The sequence below is a fragment of the Solanum lycopersicum genome, chromosome 5 (assembly GCF_036512215.1).
Source record: "Solanum lycopersicum chromosome 5, SLM_r2.1".
NCBI lineage: Eukaryota > Viridiplantae > Streptophyta > Magnoliopsida > Solanales > Solanaceae > Solanum > Solanum lycopersicum.
Genome location: NC_090804.1, coordinates 33,812,209 through 33,834,460, shown reverse-complemented (window position 1 = coordinate 33,834,460; position 22,252 = coordinate 33,812,209). Strand labels below are relative to the sequence as shown.

At 32.8% G+C, this 22,252-nt stretch overlaps 1 protein-coding gene across 2 annotated transcripts; it reads left to right on the top strand.

The window, feature by feature from the left end:
• The first annotated feature begins 7,839 nt into the window (after positions 1 to 7,839).
• LOC101256183 (serine/threonine-protein kinase PBS1) lies at positions 7,840 to 17,364 on the top strand. 2 transcript variants are annotated; one of them, XM_004239257.5, is made up of 5 exons: positions 7,840 to 8,274; positions 8,524 to 8,726; positions 12,565 to 12,754; positions 15,893 to 16,284; positions 16,543 to 17,364. In XM_004239257.5, exons 1-5 carry the CDS (start codon positions 8,157 to 8,159, stop codon positions 17,035 to 17,037), a joined length of 1,398 nt encoding a protein of 465 aa, XP_004239305.2. In that variant the 5' UTR covers positions 7,840 to 8,156; the 3' UTR covers positions 17,038 to 17,364. The 2 variants fall into 2 exon arrangements, with proteins under 2 accessions (XP_004239305.2, XP_069154130.1); XM_069298029.1 differs by having other exon boundaries at positions 7,933 to 8,389.
• Positions 17,365 to 22,252: the final 4,888 nt, after the last annotated feature.

The window sequence follows — 22,252 nt, the reverse complement described above, 5'->3', positions numbered from 1 at the left end:
TAAGTTCGGATTCTATACTTCTCTATAGGGAATCTCATCTCAAACTATTACTCTTTACCACCACATTCAAGCTTAGTATTTTAATAACTCCATGAACTCGTACCAAACCTCCTTTGAAACCAACTAAGGGATCTCATATTTAACTATTTCTCATAATAAAACCTTATCCTCTCAATCACTTTGGAACTCATTACTATCTTATTCTCACCACTTGCCTTGCTTTCTCATCTTATCATCTCCCCTTAGGTCTATAGCTATCATTTGAAAGGTATGGACATATTCCATATTAACAGCTCAATTATGCTATCTAGTCACACATGGAAAATCATAACTTAAATAGGAACCTCAACCGGGAACATACCATCTCGGCACACCTCTTATTGTTTTTGTTACTCTCGTGACTAAGCCACAATTTGTTGCTCTTATTTAAAGGTTAGGGTCTCTCACTTATACCACTTATACTCATTGTATCTAACATCTCAATTTCTTCATGTCTTCCCGATCAAATCTTAAGACTAACATCATCACCTCCTGTTGTCGTTATTTGATGATGACACTCATCTCAAATTCAAGCTTAATGTTTATTAATTAACTCAAATATTAATATGATTTCTCCCATACGATACTATACCTCAATACTAGTATGACAATTTAGAAACACATAACTGCTAGGACCTCATGACAGTTAGTCAATCCTTACCTCTCAACCTGCATGCTCGAATTACCATCATATTCCACTTCACAACTTAAGTACTACTTACTCACTTACTTACCATTATCTCTCAATTAATCTGTAATCCTCTGAATACCATGAGGTTCTCCTTTCAAAATTTATAATCCTAGATTAGATCTATCACTTTATGAATACTTTTGCTATTCTATTGAATACTTACACTTGGTCATTACTAACACAATGACACATCACCCTAAACTCTTTTCTATCTACAATAAACTTTACCTCCTATGATGAAATCTTAACCACTCACCACTTCTTAGTCAACCCCCTAAAGAAACGCTTTTCATTATTATCTTATTAGTTGCACAACTATAGTAACATACATAGCTTCTTCAAAACAATATCTCCCTTTCTAGGATTACTAAGCCTCTACATACTTTCGTCTAACTTTAGGCTCTTTTATTACTACTGTCATCATCTCATAACTCATGCTACTTTTTCGAGTGCAAATCTTATCCAAGATTTAAACACACTTTCTCATAAAGATCCCAGCTGAAAAAAGGCTTAGGAAAAGAGTACAACTTGCTTTTAATTCAAATGAACAATTCATATGAAGGCATTACTCTGAAACTGGACACTTAACTTACTCTTGGAATTCTTCAAGTCCCTCTGAAGTCTCATGACTTTCCCAAGAATCTTGGTATGAAAAACTCATCAATAAGGATCTTTACACTTCACTTTTCAACCACCTCTAGTATGATGGATAGTCGAACGAATCTGAGAATGCACGAGTTAGAGTAGATATCTATAACATAGCTCTATTGCACGATTGAGAGTATAAAAAGAAGGAAAAGTTTTCTTAAATGTGTGTAGTCCCTCATTTATAGAAGTGGGCTCTCACAACCATAAACAAGATCCTACTTAACACGGCTTCATAGATACCCTAGGATACTTAAATTATGTGCTTTGCTACCAAGTTTTTCATGATCCGAGTCTACACCCTGGACATGGCCGACACTCAAGAACCAGTGTTGGTCCCCAAGAGAACCCTCATCCTTGCTGCCTATAAGAGGAAGACTAACTTAAGCATGCAAAACCTTAAAACTATAAAATTAGTGAAACGGAAATACAAAACTTTAACTTAAATGAAAACTCGAATAATATAATATGTTCAATTTTCCATAAAATAGACAACTTAAGTCATTAAAACATTTATAAAATAAATGATTAATATAGACTCCTCAACTATATTGACTATCTATGAAGCCTCTAACTGATAATGATTGAAGTCGGGACAAGACCCATGACATCCTGATTAAATTAAATAGTAAATGAAATCTTCTAAAAGCAAGGAGTCTCATCATAGCTAACTCGAACTCTCTGATGTATCAACGAAGTTCCTGTTGAAGATCCTAAATACCAGTGTGTGCATCATGAAAATATTCGGGCCAATTGGATCGGGACATGGAATGTACGAGCATGTAAAGGGAATTCTTAAGCATAACATAAGTTGAACTTGATAAAAATGGAAATATACTTACTCTTTTCAAACTTACGCAACTCAAGGAATATTCAAGGATAATCAAAGCTACTCAAACTTTCTCAACTCATAAGTACTCAAAGATAAGATGCTCAACTCAGAGATTAGATACTCAACTCAAAGATAAGATACTCAACTTCAAAGATATGATATTCGACTCTAGGTTCTCAACTCAGAATACACATGCAATATATAGAAAACTTTATAAAACCTTAAAATCAACTTAGTTCTTAATGAAAATGCAATAAAAAACTTAACTTTACTTATATAATAAAGTAATATAATTTTTCTAAACATTTCTTTAACCGACAATCATCACTTAAGAGCTATATTAGTGATACAATATTTTACCTCACGCTGCCAAGGACCCATCCTATACCTTGCCATCAGTATAAGAACTAACTTAACTTAGTGGATCAACTAGTTTATTATGAAAATGATTTATCTAAAATGTATGACCCTTTTCTACACATGGTGGCCACATGGTTTTATGGAGACAAGAGTTATCTGAACTCATGCTCGCCCCTAATTCAGTGTTCAATACTATTCCCAAAAATATACCATCTCTTATGTTTTAAAAACATACTTCTTCTGTCATTTGAGATTAGTGCTAAAAAACTTAGCTCAAAGAGTATCTTGGAAATCTCAGTTTCCCTTGTTGCTTCATTTAGAAAGTTATTACTCTTTTCTAAAAACTAGCCCGAAGGCTTTTTGGCAATCTAAGTTTCCGTTCTTATTTAAATATGAAAACATTTTAAATGTCTTTGGGAATACTTAGTCCCTATATACATTTGAAGAATGAACTTCACATTTACTCTTTACTCTTTACTCAACTTGAACTTTAAGTCTTAAAAGAAAGTTAAAACATTTTTAAAAAACTCTTGAGAACTTGATAAACTTTGCTTTGACTTGCTTCTTAATTTCTAGACTTCTCTTAACTTTCCTTGAATTGAAGTATGGATTCAAGGTTCATGATCTCATGTTTATGGATGATTTAATAATTTTCAACTTAGAGGGTTCAGGCGGAATTACGAGCATGAACTAATCAACTCGAGAACTCAAAGACACTTCTTATCTCAAGATTGTTCGAGTTATAGGGTTCATGCGGAGTTGTGGGCATGCCTACTCAACTCGAGGACTTCATGGGTAACATGTAATTGTTCCGTGATTAGGAATATAATATCGAACGGAACAATGAACTCAATACTCAAGATTTAGAACTTGGAGATACTACTTCTCTAAATGATACACAATTAGTGGAATTCATGCAAAAGTTATGGGCATGAAAAACTTGAATCAAAGGTCTAAGTAATTAGATGGAACTAATGTATAAAAATCTTCCCATTCTCTTACTTGCTTCCTCAAAACTTAGTTCAAATCAATGGATTACCTCAAGGATTCACACTTGAACTTAAAAGTTTTCTTGAACTCTAGTCTTAACTCTCTCATGGATGTAAATTATGAATTCAAGAGTTTTGGTTCATGACATGGAGATCTCATGAATACATTCTCTTCATTCTCATACTCACTTGCTTGAGTGTTGAAACAAGTTACTAGATGTTGTAGAAGACTCTACAAAACAACTCAACGAGACTTTCTAAGATTATTCGGAAGAATTATCCAAACTTAACTCTCAACTCTACCTTAAATTTGAGTTATGAATTCAAGGTTATGATTATGTTAGGAATGATTTGAGGTGTTTAGAAGTAGCTTAGAGTAGTTAGAATCAAAAGGGAGTGAAAGTGCACTTTAAACGAACTCAAAAGGAGCAACTGGAGGCAAACTAGATGGGGAAGGCGACCTTGGGGATATGGGTGGCATGGGGAGTCAGCCCATAAAGTGCAAAGGGGGGTTTGGGGCGCTCTGGCAGGCTCATCTCGCCAGGCTCCAACCCAGAAAAATCTACCAAACTTCCTTGCTTGTTTTCTCACCCTAACTCGCCTAAAATCGAATGGTTTCTTCCCCAATCACTTGGATTCAATCGCATAACTTAATAAAACTCAAATAAACTGAAAACAACACTGAAATTACTCAATTCATCTCAATAAATCATCAAAATCCCAACACAACAAGATTTAGAATGAACTTCAAGAACACCTTCAAGAACTCTAGTTTTCAACTTCAAAAATGATATTTCGCTGAAAATAACATGATTGGTGTGTGGGAGAACTAACACAACACTATGTAAGCTTGCATACATCTTAGGGATTTGACCCATCGCAAAAATTCGGTTACAAGACGCAAGAATCTAGATGAACGCTTGATCCTCTCCTCTTTTCTCCTCTTTTCTCTTCTTTTCTCTTCTTGAACTCTCAGCTAAAACCATCGGCGTATATTAGGATTATAAAACTGAACCTAATAGGATTAAACCCTTAAAACCTTACTAAAAACAAATTAAATCTGACTGGGTAAGGAAAAGACCAAAATACACTACACTATTTTTGACTAACTTTCCTTAACTGTACAACCTAACTTCAAAAGGCTATCACACACTCATCCGACTCGAAACTTAGAAAACTCGGTGGAGTTTGAAAGATAATTCAAATATATTTCTAAGGTATCTTTTAGCACACCTAACTCACCCTACGCTAGGAGTTATGGTCGTTTTAAGTTAACCCAAAATTCATACTTAACTTAACTCTCCATATTTCAGATTTTTGATATTTCCAATTTAGTTTTTCTAGAACTTAAGGTACTACATCTAGCGACCTTAACACTTAAGAAATTTTTAATTCCTTGATAAAATCTCATTCACTACGAAGAACGGCTCAAGTCTTAGCTTAAAAATTTTCGGAGTGTTACAGTTATAGCGGGGCGCCTCCTTCTATAGTTGGCTCGATGAATTTTAAAAACTCTAAAGTCTGGAAAAAGCCATTTTTACAAACACAACCTTTTCCCTTGACAACCTGACATATACCATTCATGCCAAAATAAATTCCGGAGATTCTACTAACCCAAATTCGATTTTGAAAGGCCTTATGGACTCTTCATGTCTTGGCTATCATCTAGTCAAAAGGCTAGTTCAATCGTACCGAGAAAGTACTGACTTGAAACCTCAACATAACACCCCACCCTATTCCTGAATGACCCTAAACCTCATCTAGCCTAGATTTCATTTGAGGCTCTCCTAACTAGAATTTTTTAGGTGACTATCCAAAAAGTTTTTTGTTCCAAATCATTTTCTATTGGCCTGTTCATAACGATCAGGTTCTTTTCAACATAAACATAACTTGATCGTTGTATCCTAATTTATATCTAAACAAGTGAGGAATTTTGAAATGTTGTTCAGATTTAATAATTAACTAGTATTTAAATGAAATAATGTGTTCTCTAAAAAAAAGACATGTCTTTTAAATAAAAGGATGTGTCCTTTCATTCTTTGATTACCACCAATTCTATTAAAATCATATTTTTACAAATTCAAAGAAAAACTTTTACATAATACCTCTCTTTACAACATTTTCCAAATAATTCTTTTTTTCTCCAAACAAAGATTAAGTTCAAGTTCTTTCATTTCAATGGAATTTTTGCTATGTACTTAGTGTTGAAATTCATAGGCTTGTAATATTCACTAAAATTATTTGTACAATCTCACAGAGGAGAGGGAGCAAATATTATTTTTAGAAAAACGTTTTCCACTATTTCACAAACAGAGTCCTATTTTCCAAAAAGAATTAGTTAGAGTTCATTATCTTATCAAGAATATAACTATATATTTTAAAAAGAGATGAAAAAAGTTTCCTTTTTGCCAAACCCACCCTAAAAAGATAAAAAGAATAGAAAATAATATAAGAGTACTTATTTCTTTTAATAAAAAAATAATAATATACGAGTACTTATTCCATTTAAATAATATCGAAGAAGTACTCCTAAAATATAATATAGATATTTGTTTGTTTTCATATTCTTTTATCATATCAAATAAATATTGAACCTATATTTCATATATTACATTCGATTTATTTTAACTTGTTTATAATTTAATTATTTGTTATTATCATTATATTTAAACTCAAAAATTTTAAATTTTGACATGATATTACTTATTAAGAGTCTTACCAACTTACAAATAGTCAAATAAATTCCTTTTACCGACATAGCCTTATCTGATTGCAATCCCATGGCATCTCTCTCTGTCATGTTTTTACTTTCACTTTTTTATTACTTCCAATTCAACTATATTCGTTTCAATGAAAGAGAACTATACTCATTATTATAAATTGATTACTCTACTTAATTTTTATCTGATATTTTGGATAATGTATTTAGATTCTTGTAAAGTTGCAGATACTCTATATTGATGCTAGGCATATTTAGGAAACCATTTAATTATATTTTATTTAGTGTGAAAGGAATTTTTTTTGACAACATTATTATCCTTCTTTCGAAATAGTAATCATAATTATATACTAATAGTTATAATTAAATTTATGTATTAGCTTATGAAATAATTGATTCGGCAAAATTTAGTTGTTTACGTACTTTATTGTGAACAAATTTTACATAGATTTTCTCTTTTATAACTTATATATGTAGTAATTATTTAAATTTCTAAATTGCAAAACAAATTCTATATTAATTATATACATAATCCTAACTAATATCATCTCTGACCCTTCTTTATTTTACTTTTTATTTTTCATATTTGAAAAATAAAATAGATAATAGATTTTTGAATCATTCTCTATTTCACTCTCTGTTCTCTAATTATAATGATGTGACTATTCATATTTTTTATTTCATTTTAATTAATATATAGTAAATCATATAATATTATTAATTAAATCTCTAATATTCATAATTTTTTTAATGTAATATAACATTTTAAAAGATATTATATTATTAAATATATAATACTTTCATCCCGAATCAATAATATTTTAAACATTCTTTTTAAAATCAATATTTTAAGTGGTATAATATTAAATTATTATTATTATTCACTATGAAGAATGTACAAAACTTATATGATAAGATAAAATATTTAAATTAGAAATGCATAGCATAAGATAATAATTTAAATGCAATATAACAATACAATACATAATTTTACAACTTTCAAAGTAACAACAATAATTCAGTAATCCGATAGATTGCTTCCAGATTTATCAATATTCGAAAAAATTAATATATGATTCGAAGAATTGTTGTGATTATAATTGCGGCAATGGTGGTTGATTTTTTTTTCAATTATTCATAATTATTCTTGTCGCATGTATTCACGAACAATTGAATCACTAATATTCCTTTGCAATTTATGTAAATAAAAAAAAATATAATTTTATATTGAATAAAAAATATTAATTTTTTTTTATATTACATAAAAAATTCTATATAGGGTAATCATTTAAAAAAAAAGAAAGAAAAATTTATATTATGAAAAATAGGAAATAAAAATGAAACATAAATAATAATATAATATGAGGAAAGAGAAGAAGTCGTCGATATTTGAAAATTAAAATAGCAAATAAAGTTGAAACATGTTTGATTGTTATAAAAGAAATTAATACATAATTTCTATTCATTTATTAATTATATATATAAAAATAAAAGTCTATTTTAAGAAAAAATAACGAGTAAAAGTAACTGAGGAAATATATTTATGGTAAGCAGCTACAAAGGTGAATGTGAAAGGATGGAGTAGAATTAAGTCAAAGATGGTTTTAGGGAGAATTTTAGAAGATATATATATATATAATATTATATAGCAACACTTGTAGAATCGTATGTATCGGTGGTGTGTGTGTGCGCGAGAGAGAGAAAAAGACGCGCACAAAGTGTAATGTAATGTAAATGTAATGAAAAGCCGGCTACAAGTTTAGACTAACAAATCATCTCCATCTCCTCTGCTATTCATCTAAAGCACTAGTTGTTTGCTGATCACAGTAAACGATTGAGCTGAAGATTTGATTTGATTGGATCTTGTAAGTTTGTTAATAAATGGGTTGCTTCTCTTGTTTTGATTCAAAAGAAGATGAGAAGTTGAATCCCCAAAAAGATAGAGATGATTCTGACCGCAAGCAACCCCCTCCCTCCAATATATCCAGGTTATCTTCAGGTTTGTCTTTTTTTTTCTTTTCTCATTCCATTTTTATATCATCAGCTTCAAAACTCACCTACTTTGATCTCTCTCTTTTTGATTAGAATAGGGGAATCAACTGAGTTATGGTTCGGTATGTATCAATGGATTTAAGATCAATCTAGGGGATAGAATTTGGATGGATTATTCCCTTTTCGGTTCGTAGATTCTAATAAATTATATTTTTTTTCTACTACTTATGGATGGATCTCTACTGTTTATTTACAGGAGCAGACAGACTTAAAATAAGAAGTAGTAATGGTTCAAAGAGAGAATTTTTGGGGCTAAAGGATGCACCTGATGTTCAGATTGCTGCACATACATTTACTTTCCGTGAGCTTGCAGCTGCTACTAATAACTTCAGGCCAGAATCTTTTATAGGGGAAGGAGGGTTTGGTCGTGTGTATAAAGGGCAACTACCTAGCGGTCAGGTAAATTCCTTTTTCTTTTTGTTTTCCTAGGTTATCTTTTTGCCTCGTGTTACCGGCCTTTCCCCCTTATTCCTTTTCCTTCTTCTAGTAGGGTTCGGGGTTGCGGTATGAAGCCTGCCCGCACTCTGGCATAGGCACTTCTTATATCAGAAGTTGTTTTACTTGAAAGAAATAGGTAGATGAGACAATTAGCTGAGCTCCAGTCTTTAATTATTTAAGATTTCCTTATTCTGCTAGTTCTCATGTTGGCAGAACATAAGAGGTAATTGGTTTGGAAATGAAGAGAGATAGGTAGACGGAGCGAACCAAGTTTTTTTTATAGTGATATTCAGAAATAGAATGTAATTGTATCTGTTTGGTGATCAGTTTGCTAGTTTCTTTCATCCCACTTGGTCTTCCTTTTCTAGTCTTGTGTGAAGAAACTAAAATTTTGTGGAACAATCACCTCAATCACCCCACTTGTGTGCACTGAGTGAATCTAAAAGCACACATGTTCATAGAGGGGCTGGCTCTGGCTAAAAGTAAACCAGAAAATGATCTTTGTTTTTGTTTTTTCATCAAGTTGAACACAGAAAAGCAAATGGTAAAGCAGGCCATTAATGATGCTTATATAGCTGGTAGGAAATAGGAGCTTAAGACATCATGTTCCGATGACAAATCTGCTGGAGTTTGAATTCTGGACTCCCTTTAATCTGCTCAGGGACAGAGCCAAGATTTCCCCATGATGGAGGTGAAAATTATGCTTGATATTCTGAATTGCTAAGTTGTCATGTCCTAGATGGATCAGTTTAGTTTTAAGGGATCCTAGATGGCTCATTTTCTTATAGAACTAAATTGTGAGGTATCACCAATTTGTCTTTATGGCCTAATTAATTTGGCAGGAAAATAATGCATTCAAATACCATAGAGAAGGAGGAGACACAGAATTTTAAGATATTCCACAGATATAGTCCAAGTGAAACTCGTGTTACCTTCATTTTCATGCATTCATCTTGATTTCTTGCCCCTTCTACCACAAATGTAATATCACAAAAAAAAAATGATAGCTCCACGATGACAAACGTCCATTAAAAGACTTGGATTAGCTTGGGAATCAAGAAGATGTTTATCGTGGAAGAAGAGCTCAAGAATGAGCCTGAGAATATGCTTATCGCGGAAGAAGAGACCAAGAATAGCCCCAGGAATTATGGCAAATAGTAGACTAAGTGATACACATATTTCATGGTCCAAGTTCAAGTCCAAGAGGAAGAAGATTGAGCCACATGGAGCCCAAAAGAGAGAGGAACATGGAGCCCAAAAGAGTGTCAAACATGCAGCTCAAAGAGGGCTGAATCCACGCCCTAAAAAGGGTGTGTTTTGATGCAAATTTCACATCTTTCCTTGAGTATAGTTAGATAGTTTATTATACGAACATGCAAGTATACGTAGTCGTACGAGTAATAAAGTGTTAAGTTCAGAGCATCAAAACCATAGGGACTTGTAATTAACTATATACTAAACTAAATGATCGTAGTTATATAGACAAAAAAACAAATAATCAACTACCCAATGAAGACTCACCTACTAGCCTTTAGAAATATTCACACTTGTAATGGCCATGAACATTAACAAATTTACTCATGTTAAAACTAGAAAATATAACCATTTTTATGGGTATATATCTTATTGATGCATACCCCGAAGTTTATAAAACTCAGTGCACAATTTTGTGGCAATACTATTTACCTCACGACAACATCCTTTATGACAAAAAATAACTTGTTGACCACATATAGTGCACAAACCATGTCATATCCACATTTTATGAGATCAAGTTATGATAATTTAGAATATTATTTGAAGGGAGAGTAGGAATACAAAGCAATTACTTTACTGGTTTGATTTCCTCTACCGTTTGCTGCAATAGTATGGGTACATCAACTCCTGTATAATAATCTTTTACACCTTTGTGTGTCATCACTATGGTTTTATCTTGCAATAAACATTCTTTAAGAGGTTAGTCTAATTCTTAACTTGATATCTTTGGTTTCCTTTAAAATAAATTAAAGAATGTAATTAGTCTTTTTCTTTGACAAAGAAAAAATGTAATTAGTTTTTTTTTGACAAAGAAAGAATGTAATTAGTCTTATACTAATTAGTCTCTAATATCATCAAAAGGGAGACTCACATATATATTATAATGAAAAAATATTTATCAATTATAGCAATAACAATTTTTTTCACTTAATCACTTTTAATACATGTATAGTACAATTTTAATACATATTACGATGAACAATTTATTATTCACATATAATACAAATTTTGTTGATGGATAATACATTTATCAAACATTTTAACACACTTATAATACAATGAGACAATTTCTTACCAAACAAACATAATATATTTTAAAAAACAGTTATAATACATATATATTGTACATGATTCACTTATAATACATATTGCAGATTTAATATAGTATTGCTATAATGGTAATAAATAAAAACATTACAAAATAGAAATTATTTATTAAAAGGTACCACTCCAATAATTTTTCCTCATTAAAATAGGGGTCTAGATCACTTTGTTATCTAAGTTCTTGAATTGACTCTATTAATATTATAATTAGCTTCGATCCGTTAATTTTTAAGTACCAAGATTAGTTAGGATTCTTAGCACTTAATTATAAAATTTGGGGATTTTATTATCGAATTCCGCATATCTTTAAATTCCTGTCTTTAATCTTCATATTTACCATTCTGCATTATTTTGTTGTTTTCTTTCAAGTAACGGGATTCTTATCAGAACACTTTTGAATTCTTGTCCCTTGTTTCTTAGCAGAACTCTAGTGTAATCTGATCTTATAAGATTTTTGTGAAGTAAAGTTCAGTGTATTGTTTACTGCCAGATACGACCACAAAAGAAACTCATAAGTCATAAATACCAATAATGCTACAAAAGTTTCAGTATGTGGGCTTCTGGTTATATTTTCAGGAGAAACTAATAAATCTGAATAAAGCAAGCTCGAGTAAATGTCCATACTTTACAAACTATGATAACTTTTTCTAAATGTATCCCTTATATTACAATCATGTCAACTTCTTCACCAATATTGAAGGAGAGATTGCTATTGTTCAAACTTCCCTTGTGGCTAAACAACATTATTATTGCCATTAATCCTAAAATTTTGAGGAGCATTGCCAATTAGAGTATTTTAGCAATTTATAAATTAGTAACAAGGTTGAAGCAAGACAGTGCTATAGAATTTCATAGCTTTCATAATTCATAAAATAATTCTTCTTGAAACTACACGTGTAGTTGTACATATTATTGATAGGTATCTTCTAGACCCTTGAAGAGCAGTACAAAAGGAGGTAAATTTCAGGCCTAAATGTTCAAGCAAGGCATTTTCATAGAACTCACGTTAACTAATTCTCAATTGATAAGATAGTTTCTATAAAGAAATGCTGGATGACAAAAATAACAAGAGATTAATAGTGTAGTAGTTTACGTAGATAGACGATTGCTTATTCCATGCCATGCCATGTCATTTCTAACATGCACAATTAGCTGTGATACTTGAACATTCTGCGCGGATAACAAGGAAATAAGATATTCATCCCATTTGACTCTATATGGACAAAAATGTTAGAAGTACCATCTTAAAGCTTCTTAAGTCCAAAAGTTTACCTTGTCAGCCTCTAATCATTGTCAAGGTTTGGTTTGCCAAAAGTTTGAATTTATTTTATATTCTGCAACTATTAAATGTGAAGATTTTTGAACGCCCCAGGTAGTTGCTGTAAACTTTTGTTCCTCAGTTAAATATGTTTGATGAATGATTGGTTGATCTTCCCAGGTTGTTGCAGTTAAGCAATTGGATAGGAATGGGCTTCAGGGGAATAGAGAATTTTTGGTGGAGGTTCTTATGCTTAGTCTTCTTCATCATCCTAACTTGGTGAATTTGATTGGTTACTGTGCTGACGGGGACCAGAGACTTCTTGTCTACGAGTTCATGCCTTTGGGATCACTAGAGGATCACCTTCATGGTAACCAATTTTGCATGGCCTTCTGCTTGTCTGATTTATATTTCTTCTCTGTTTATGTAGCATGTTGCTTATAGCCCACAACACGCAGCAAGATATTCCATGTATATTACTTGTGTCCCAAAACTAAAGTTGGGATTCCTATTTTCAGTGTGACTTTTGAACTCTTTTTGAGATAGAATTTTACATGTTTGTGAACTTTATAATGTGAAATACATTTTTATCAAAAAAAATTTAGAAAAATATTTGTCAAAGACAAAACTGTTGGACTATCCAGGAAGTGCCATTCTTCGGGAGGGAGAGACCATGGTGGAGCTACAATGACCTAAGTTGTTCGGACTTTTTGTTTTCTGTGTCGCACCCATGTCGACACGACACGGTTGTGGGATCCATACACAATCTGGTCAGTTGATTATGACTTATGAGTACTTTGACAAAAATCTATACAGAAATTTGGGACAAATAAAAACAAAAGCAAAGGTGAAATTGAAGAACATGGAATAGTTTATACATAGAAATTTCTGTCAGTTCTTTTTCTTTTGTCTCCTTACGGGATTTTCATCTTGGATCATATCTTTTCTTCAGAATAACTTGTAAAATTTTCCACATAATGTCTCATAATTTAGACATACTTTTATAAATCTATTTTTAGATATTTGAATTTTGTCAGCTGAACCTCCGAACCCATGTTTGTACCCCTTAATCGTAAATTTTAGATCATGAAGGATCTAATCTCTAGATGCGCACCCATATGAAATACCTGCACTCGAATCCAAGGGTGGTTAGTTGAGCACCCTTCGTCAGAAAGTCTCATAATCTATATAGTTACTATTGTTAGGCCCCTCTTAAAAAAAAAAAAAGAATCAGACTTGACATACTGGTTTGTTCTATATGGTTTTCCTCCATAACCAACCAACTCTGAATTTCTCCGGTTCTAAATCAAATATCAAATTTGGCGTTTCTCTTTCTTTTTCTGATCCCACTTATTTCAATTCTTGGCATTTACAGGAATTGGTTTTCTAGAAATCCTATAAAATCTATTTCAACTAATTCACTGATGAGGTGAATTAAATTTTTCATTGCTCTATACATATTTTCTACTCAAATTATTATCTTTATTTTAATTTTCTTATTTATTTAACTTCAAAACCAAATTCTTTCTCCTATCTTTTTATCGTGTTTGCTTCGAACAAAATTGAGTTGTGTTAACGAAATTCCTCGAAAAAAATTTATTGGATCCTTACACTAAAGAATTGCTCTTTAGTCTATATATGTTACAATTTGTTCTACTTAACGAATTTTTTTATTTCTTTTTTTAATTTAAATTTAAAACCAAACTCTCTTTTTTTTTTTTGCTTCTGTAAGATGTGACAATGAGGTCTAACTCAACGTCAAAAAAGCTAGCTCAATGCCTCCTATGTATAAGCAGGACAAGTAAAAACAATGTTATGTTCCTCGAAGCAGGATAAGTAAAAGCAAAGGAAATTTCGGATAATATAGAGTTCATATGTAAAAACTTGTCCAAGCTTTGGCAGTCAAAGTTATGTGGTACTTGGGTTTTTATTTTTTTTTGTTTCTCACCTGATGTTCGGTACCCACATTGGAGTTCGACTAAATTTGGATTCGCGCTGCGAAGTCCCACCTCGGAGGGTAAAGCGCTTCCTAATAAAGACAACTCCGTATCCAAGGGGGCTTGAACCCGGGACCTTGGTTAAGGGTGAAGGAGTACTTAAAGCTCCACCATAACCCTTGTTGGTGTGGTAGTTGCATTGGTGGAAGGTAACAGGTACTAGATGGAGTTAATTAGTGCACAATATTGCACATGTTGTCCTAGACACCAGGGTTATAAGAAAAAACCTGTATGAAAAGTCAAAAATCAGTACAACTATTTGTAGAGTTCCCCTTGAATGCAAATGACAGGGATAACTTGCCTTGAAGAGACCATATTCTGCAAACGTTCAAGCAGGCAGTGCCCAAGTTCTCATTAGAGGAATCTTTTCCATGAAATAACACGAAGCATCCAGTTGATTTCATCAGGGTGGCTAGGCCTGTTTTTGTGCTTGTTGCTTTTATATATTATCTGCCTACATATTTACATATAGTATTGCGCTATATGCAGCAATCAATAGTCCAATGTAATCTTTATATCTCAGTCTGAAGTTACACATGACTCATTCTTCGCACAAAGTTACACATGACTCGTTCCTCGCACATACGAATAAAATATAGTGTTCCTCATACATGGACTTAGATCTGAACTGATTGCAGTGATAATATTGTTTCTTGTCCCACCAGAATGTCTTATATTGCCATGACCAGTGGTGGATCTAGAGGTGGCCGAGGGTGGTCATCGAACTCCCTCGGTAAAAAATTACACTATATATGAGGTAATTTTCAAATTTTGTACAGATATATATTGATTTTGAATCCTCCAAACACAAGAGTAGAAGTTGACTTAGTGTTTTAGGAGTTCAAAAATTCACCTTGAGCTTGAGGTTCCAAGTTCAAATCTCAAACTCTACTGGCCATGATACCATTTATCTGAGGGAAATATTCACGGATCCAGAATCAGTCGGATTGGTGTTAGTTTGTCTCAGCTATGATTTTTTCGTTTAGTTTGTACACTTCATTGTTCTTAATGTTGCACATCCCTAAGAGTCTGAACCCTTGTTAAGCAGTAAGTACGCTTGATGAATTCTATATTTATAATCTCAGGGGAGGTCATCTTTGCCTTTCCATTATTAATGCTTCCTTGTTGTTTCCGTGACAGCCCTCAATTGCTGGAAACCTGCCTGCCACTCTTCTCATTCTATTATGCAATATGCCCGGGATTATATCTGAAGAGCCAGTGTTGTATAGATGATAATTTAGGATTAGGAGACGGAAGAATATAATCTTTGTATCCCATGGGTCCTTAATATGATGGTGGTATAAAGAGCTCTTATGGCTTTATGATTGTATAGCTGTCTTTATAAACCTAGCCGTTTCTCTCTAAGGCATACTTTTGATTGCCAGTTTTCAACTTGAATCTTGCTTGTTACTGTTCTCATTAGTTTTTTTATTAACAATAATATACTGCAGAATTTTGTGGCTCTTGGCTTTGTGTTCTTTAGTGATCTCATGTGAATAAGTGGTGTGCAGATCTCCCTCCTGATAAAGAGCCACTAGATTGGAACACGAGAATGAAGATTGCATCTGGTGCAGCAAAAGGTTTGGAGCACCTTCATGATAAGGCGAACCCTCCAGTTATTTATAGGGACTTCAAGTCATCCAACATATTGCTCAAGGAGAACTTTTTCCCGAAGCTTTCAGATTTTGGGCTAGCAAAACTTGGTCCTACTGGAGACAAGTCACATGTGTCCACTAGGGTCATGGGAACTTATGGTTACTGTGCCCCTGAGTATGCCATGACTGGACAATTGACTGTCAAATCTGATGTCTATAGTTTTGGGGTTGTGTTTTTGGAGCTTATCACTGGACGTAAGGCTATTGACAGCACCAAACCTCAGGGAGAACAAAACCTTGTCGCATGGGTAATCAATCTACTTATTTCTTTCCTTTAGTTAAGCAATTTGTTGATTTATTTTACTCGTGATGACGTATTGGAAAGGGGATTCAACTGAAAGTAATTTAAGTGATGGATTCAAATCTCAAGTGTGTCGTTCTTGTTTTTTTTTATCCCCTTGGCAGAATTCCTTGTTCTGCAACTGACCACATTTTTGTGTGAAATATAACATGTTAAGCTGAGAAATTAAATGATTGACTATCCTGCATTCTGAATATATATACAGGCTAGGCCACTGTTTAATGATCGTCGGAAATTTGCAAAGTTAGCTGATCCAAGTCTTCAAGGACAATTTCCGATGAGAGGTCTGTACCAGGCTTTAGCTGTGGCCTCCATGTGTATCCAAGAACAAGCTGCTGGTCGTCCGCTAATTGGGGATGTTGTGACTGCCCTTTCTTATCTTGCAAACCAGTCATATGATCCTGGTACAGTTCCTGGGCAAATTCATAGATTTGGTGCAGACAGTGTTGATAGGAGAAATAAAGATGATAGAGTTGGAAGAATACTTAGGAATGAAGATGGGGAAGGAGGAGGATCAGGACGGAAATGGGACGTGGATGGAGGATCTGAGAAGGAAGATTCTCCAAGGGAAACAGCAAGGATGTTAAACAGGGATTTGGATAGAGAAAGAGCAGTTGCAGAGGCTAAAATGTGGGGCGAAAATTGGAGAGACAAGAGAAGACAAAATGGTCAAGGCAGTTTTGATGGGGGTAACGAATAGTCATTAGATGTTCGATCCACAACACTCATTCCCCAGCTAGCTGTACCTTTGATAAGGTAGCCTTGATCTTATCTTAATTTTTAGTTGATCGTCTGTAAAAAACGACATTTCCACCACCTTATCTTTAGTTAAGTGTGTGATGAAGCTAAAAATAGTCTATTATTTCAAACACAAGTTAAAAGAGGACAAATGAGGATATATTTCAAAATTGTGAGTAAAGACATGTCTCAATTACTTAGCTGAGGATCATTTACTGTCTGTAATCTTTGATCCTAAACATGTTATACACTAATCTTGATTTTGTTATATGCCAGAAACTTTATTTTACTCCTCTCTGCTCTTTTTCTAATTTTATTTTATTCTTAAAACATTACAAGTATTAACACAAAATTCAACTCTAAGTAACACAGATTAATCAGGAATGGAGATATCTATATCTATTCATAGTATATTTTAGTTAAAGTCAAGAAGGTCCTTAAAACTGTGGGTTGGACTTCTTGTTTTTCATTAAAAGACTACTATAGAAAAAAATGTGATTATTATTTAAGTATTTTATGATATTGGTTATTAAATGTATAGGAAAATTAAGGGCTCCTACCAATATGGTAAAACAAAAATGTATGGGTATATAGGTGAATATGAATATATATATATATATATATATATATATATATATATATATATATATATATATATATATATATATATATATATATATAATTAGTTAGTTAGTTGTCTATTTTAATATTAGGAGAATTAATGTCGACAGCTTTCTTTTTCCTTTCTTTTTTTAGTCTTTGTCGTAGGTTGGTCGAATTGCATCATGCTGCCAACATGGATTTAATTTATACTCTGCTCATGACCTTTGGAGACATGAAATTATTTAGTTCTGATTAAAAAATATCAATTGTCTTCGCCACATGCTTTGCTAATCGATTGACATGTGAGTAATTTTTTAAATACAAATTAATAGAAAGGTGAAGATGGTTAAGTTGATTGTCAATCATTATATATTAGAGTTAATACTTCAGATGGTCACTCAACTATGCACTTTTTTCTCAGAAAGTCACTCAACTTTTAATTTTCACTCAACTCAACTATGCATTTCTTTCTTAGAAAGTGACTCAACTTTGAATTTTAACTCAAAAGTCACTCAATCTATTAAATTATTTTTTAATTACAATTTGTTGATATTATTTATTTATATAACAAATCAAAAATTTTAAAAAATAAATTAAACCATTTAGTGATCCACCCACTTAACCCGACCCATTTAAAAAATATGATATGAACTATTTTATTTTCTCTTTAATCCTAAATTATTCCCTCTTTAAACCTTGAATTAGGATTAAAGACAAAATAAAATGGGTCATATCATATTTTTTAAATGGGTCGGGTTAGGTGGGTGGATCACTAAATGGTTTAATTTATTTTTAAAATTTTGGTTTGTTATATAAATAATTATTATCAACAAATTTTAATTAAAAAATAATTTAATAGATTGAGTGACTTTCTGAGGAAAGAGTGGATAGTTGAGTGACTTTTGAGTTAAAATTCAAAGTTAAGTGACTTTTTGAGAAAGAAATGCATAGTTGAGTGACTTTTGAGTAAAAATTGAAAGTTGAGTGACTTTATGAGAGAAGAGTGCATAGTTGAGTGACCATCTGAGGTATTAACTCTTATATATTAGTGTCAATATCTATTTAATTAAATTTTATTCAATATCTTTGATATATTCTTTTGATTTTACTCCTTATGCGGTAAAGTTTTATTCTATCAAGTATAACGTTTGTAGAATTTTGAAATATATTCTTGCAGAATATCATAGTTGCACCTTTGACTAAGGTACTCAATATTTCGGAAGGTCTATCAACATAATGATGATGATGTGATTGACTTAATGATATGCTTTAGATCATTCAATTTATAGGATTATTGAATAAGCTACCTGTTTGCAACAAGTGATAGAAAATAAATTGCAATTACAAATAAAATATAAAGAAACATAATATTATTGATCAAGATTGTGAATATAAGTTTTGTTTCTCCCTTCATCCTTCTTCCTTTAGATTTCTCTATAATTCAAGAGGTGTTAATGACGTATTCTTGAACTAGGATGCTTTGTACTTGATCTCATAATTTGAGGGTCATTAGTGGTATATTTCTCGAACTAGGATGATTTAAACTTGATCTCCATAACTCAAGGATGACGTATTTCTTGCACTAAGATAATTTGGACTTCATCTTTCATGAATGGATTTGTGGTTCTTCTTGAAGTATTTGGTTATGAAATATTTTGATCTTATCTTTGTGAATTTGTGGAATTTTTGAAATCTTCTTTTCAAAGAAATATAATATCTTTTATATAGACATGAAATAGGGTTTAGGTTGCGTAGCCTCCAAGAATTCTAACTGGAACCAAATACATCTTGTAGAGTCCTAACAAGAATTAAACACGTCTTGTAGAGTCCCATAAATTTTCAAAGTCTACAAATGTCCCCTACATCAAGGGTTGTCAAAGTAGAGACTTCATGAAACTTAAAAGACGAGAATGGATGTACTGAATATTCTTCCACCTTTGCGATTTTGTGGCTTCAAATTTAAAGATTTGATTTGCATCAAGAAAAGGGATGGACATATTTTGTCCCATTCGGCATGTCAATTTGTTTGCAACAAATTTTAAAGTGATAGAAAATAAATTACGATCACATAAAATATATGAAAAAACATATCGAGTAACCCACAAAGATCGGAAGCTAGATCTGAGCGTGCACTCATAAATCATAGATTAAAGCATGAAAAATAAATTAAAACCATTTCATGAAATTAAGTATGGAATCAAGGAATCACAAAAGTAATATAACAATAAATCAAATACCCAAATAGCTTTGTCTAATTCTAGCACAGAAGTCTTAATTTCAGATACACAATTACAACCACAATTCTAGCTTTTAAAGTAAGGAAATGAAGAAAGCAATAAGATATTTTACTATATAAGCACACAATCTTCAAACTCAATTGTGTTTGTCTTCAAAGTCTCAACCCAAAAATATTAACATAAGCTAACTCCTAATTTTTTTTTCCGATCTTGATGTTTCTCTTCAGCCCCTTTGTGAGAATATTGATCCAAGTTAGCTCTTAACCTAGAAGACAGGTTTCACAAAAGCGAATGGAAGTTAGCAAAAGCGACATCCCATCACTTAAGTGGACCCCACCCTTTTTGGCTAGTTCACAAAGAGATTCCTGCATGGTCACTTAAGCGACATGTTGACCTCCTTTGACCGTCCGCTTAAGCGAACTTTTACTCGCACGTGCAACATCAGAGACCCAATTTGTTCCAGATTCAACTTCTTTTCAGATTCTTTTCCACTTTTATCCATAATTTTATTTGGTAGCAACAAATATCTAAAATCAACATAATTCAATGAATAATTAGCCTTTTTCTAAAATCAACATAATCATAAGAAAAGAGTTTCAAATGATTAAAAATTCACCACTCATCAAATCTACTCCTTAAGCTCCTTTAAGCTTGTCCAAATTTAGAGAAAATTGGATTCACCAAGATGTAGGAAAATCTGATAGCAATCGGGTAGAGTAATATGATTTTGAATTCATGAATAGATAGATCACTCATTAAGGAATCTTTACAACTTTACAGGATCAAATTTGGATAAGTAGACCAAGAACAAGTAGGACGAATCCGAAAAGGAAAGGATCAAGTTTCTTAGGGTTTCAAGCTTGTTTCGAGGTGGTGATAGTTGTGATTTCATGATTGTGTGATGTATGCATGCTCTTGCTTCATTGTAATACTTGTATGTATATGAATGTTGCAATATTTATCACACTTGTTGTAACTGAGATAGATGAATGATGTAGTCATGAAATCATGATGTAAATGTACTTGTGATTGTGATTATGGTGTGTGAATAGGGATAAGATTTCCACATTCCGACAAGCTAACTAGGATCGGTTGCCACGTTCCATCATAACTTTGGATTGGGTTGCCACGTTTTGACACAATAATGGATCGGATAATCACATTCCAACATACTTTGGGATCGGATTGTCGCGTTCCAGCAAGCTAACTATTTGGATTTGGGTTCTGTGAGGGGACCAATGATGTGATAAGCATGTGTAATATTTTTGCCGAATTGTCATGTTGGTAATGTTGTGTATATTGATATATATGCATATGATTATAATGTTGTTAGACTTGTTTATATTGCACTAGTGGGATAGCCGCATGATCCTACCAGTACACGGTGATTGTGTACTGATTCTACACTTGCTCTTATTTTTGTTTAGTATAGACATCTTCAAATGGCTATTAATAAGCCTCTCTTAGGATACTAGAGATTATCTCATCAACTTCAACATTGAGCTACATCTTTTGGGCTACCATGGATTTCTCTTTCGTCTATGTCCACCATTTTTCAAACATAGGCATAGTTTTAGATAGTTGAATAGTTTCATTAGTTGCGGATGTATACTTCTTGTTTAAATGTATGGATCTTGTTACATGTTTTGGTACATTGACTTTCAGATTTTAGGTATTTAAATTCCGCATTTATTAGTTAATTAACTTCTTTCGTAACTTAATTTCCTTAGTTTTGGTCTAGTTGCTTGGTTTGGGTTATAGTAATGCTTCTCCCATGGAGGGATAGTTTGGGTGTCATCCACGATGGTCCGGGTCGTGAAAAGCTTGTATGAGAGCCTACGTTCTTTAATCTCGATGTATCGGAACGAGTCTAATAGAGTCTCGTAGAATGGTACGGGGACACCTTTAATTTTTATCGAGAGGCTATTGGGATTTGGAAATCTCTATTATATTTTGTCTTTTTCATGCTATAACTTGATTCCAATTGGTATCAGTCGATTTGAATTGGTATCTAACCTCCTTCCACTCTTTTGTCCGCAGATGGTTATTAATACAAGGTTCAACAGTGTTCGTCCCCCAGCCCCATCAATGCTTTAGCTGAGGAACTTGTAGTGAAAGGTCGTGGTCAAGGTGAGGGTAGAGCAAGAGCTAGGGGGTAGAGGCCATGGTAGAGTAGCGCTTACTGAGAATGAGGTACCGGTTGAGAATGTTTATGTGAATGAGAACCCCCTGCGCATAATGAGGAGATAAAAGATGATATCGATGTTTGAGGTGTTGAGGAAATGGAACACGAGGAAGGAGTGTAGGATTAGGCTAATGAAATCCCTCCCATCAATC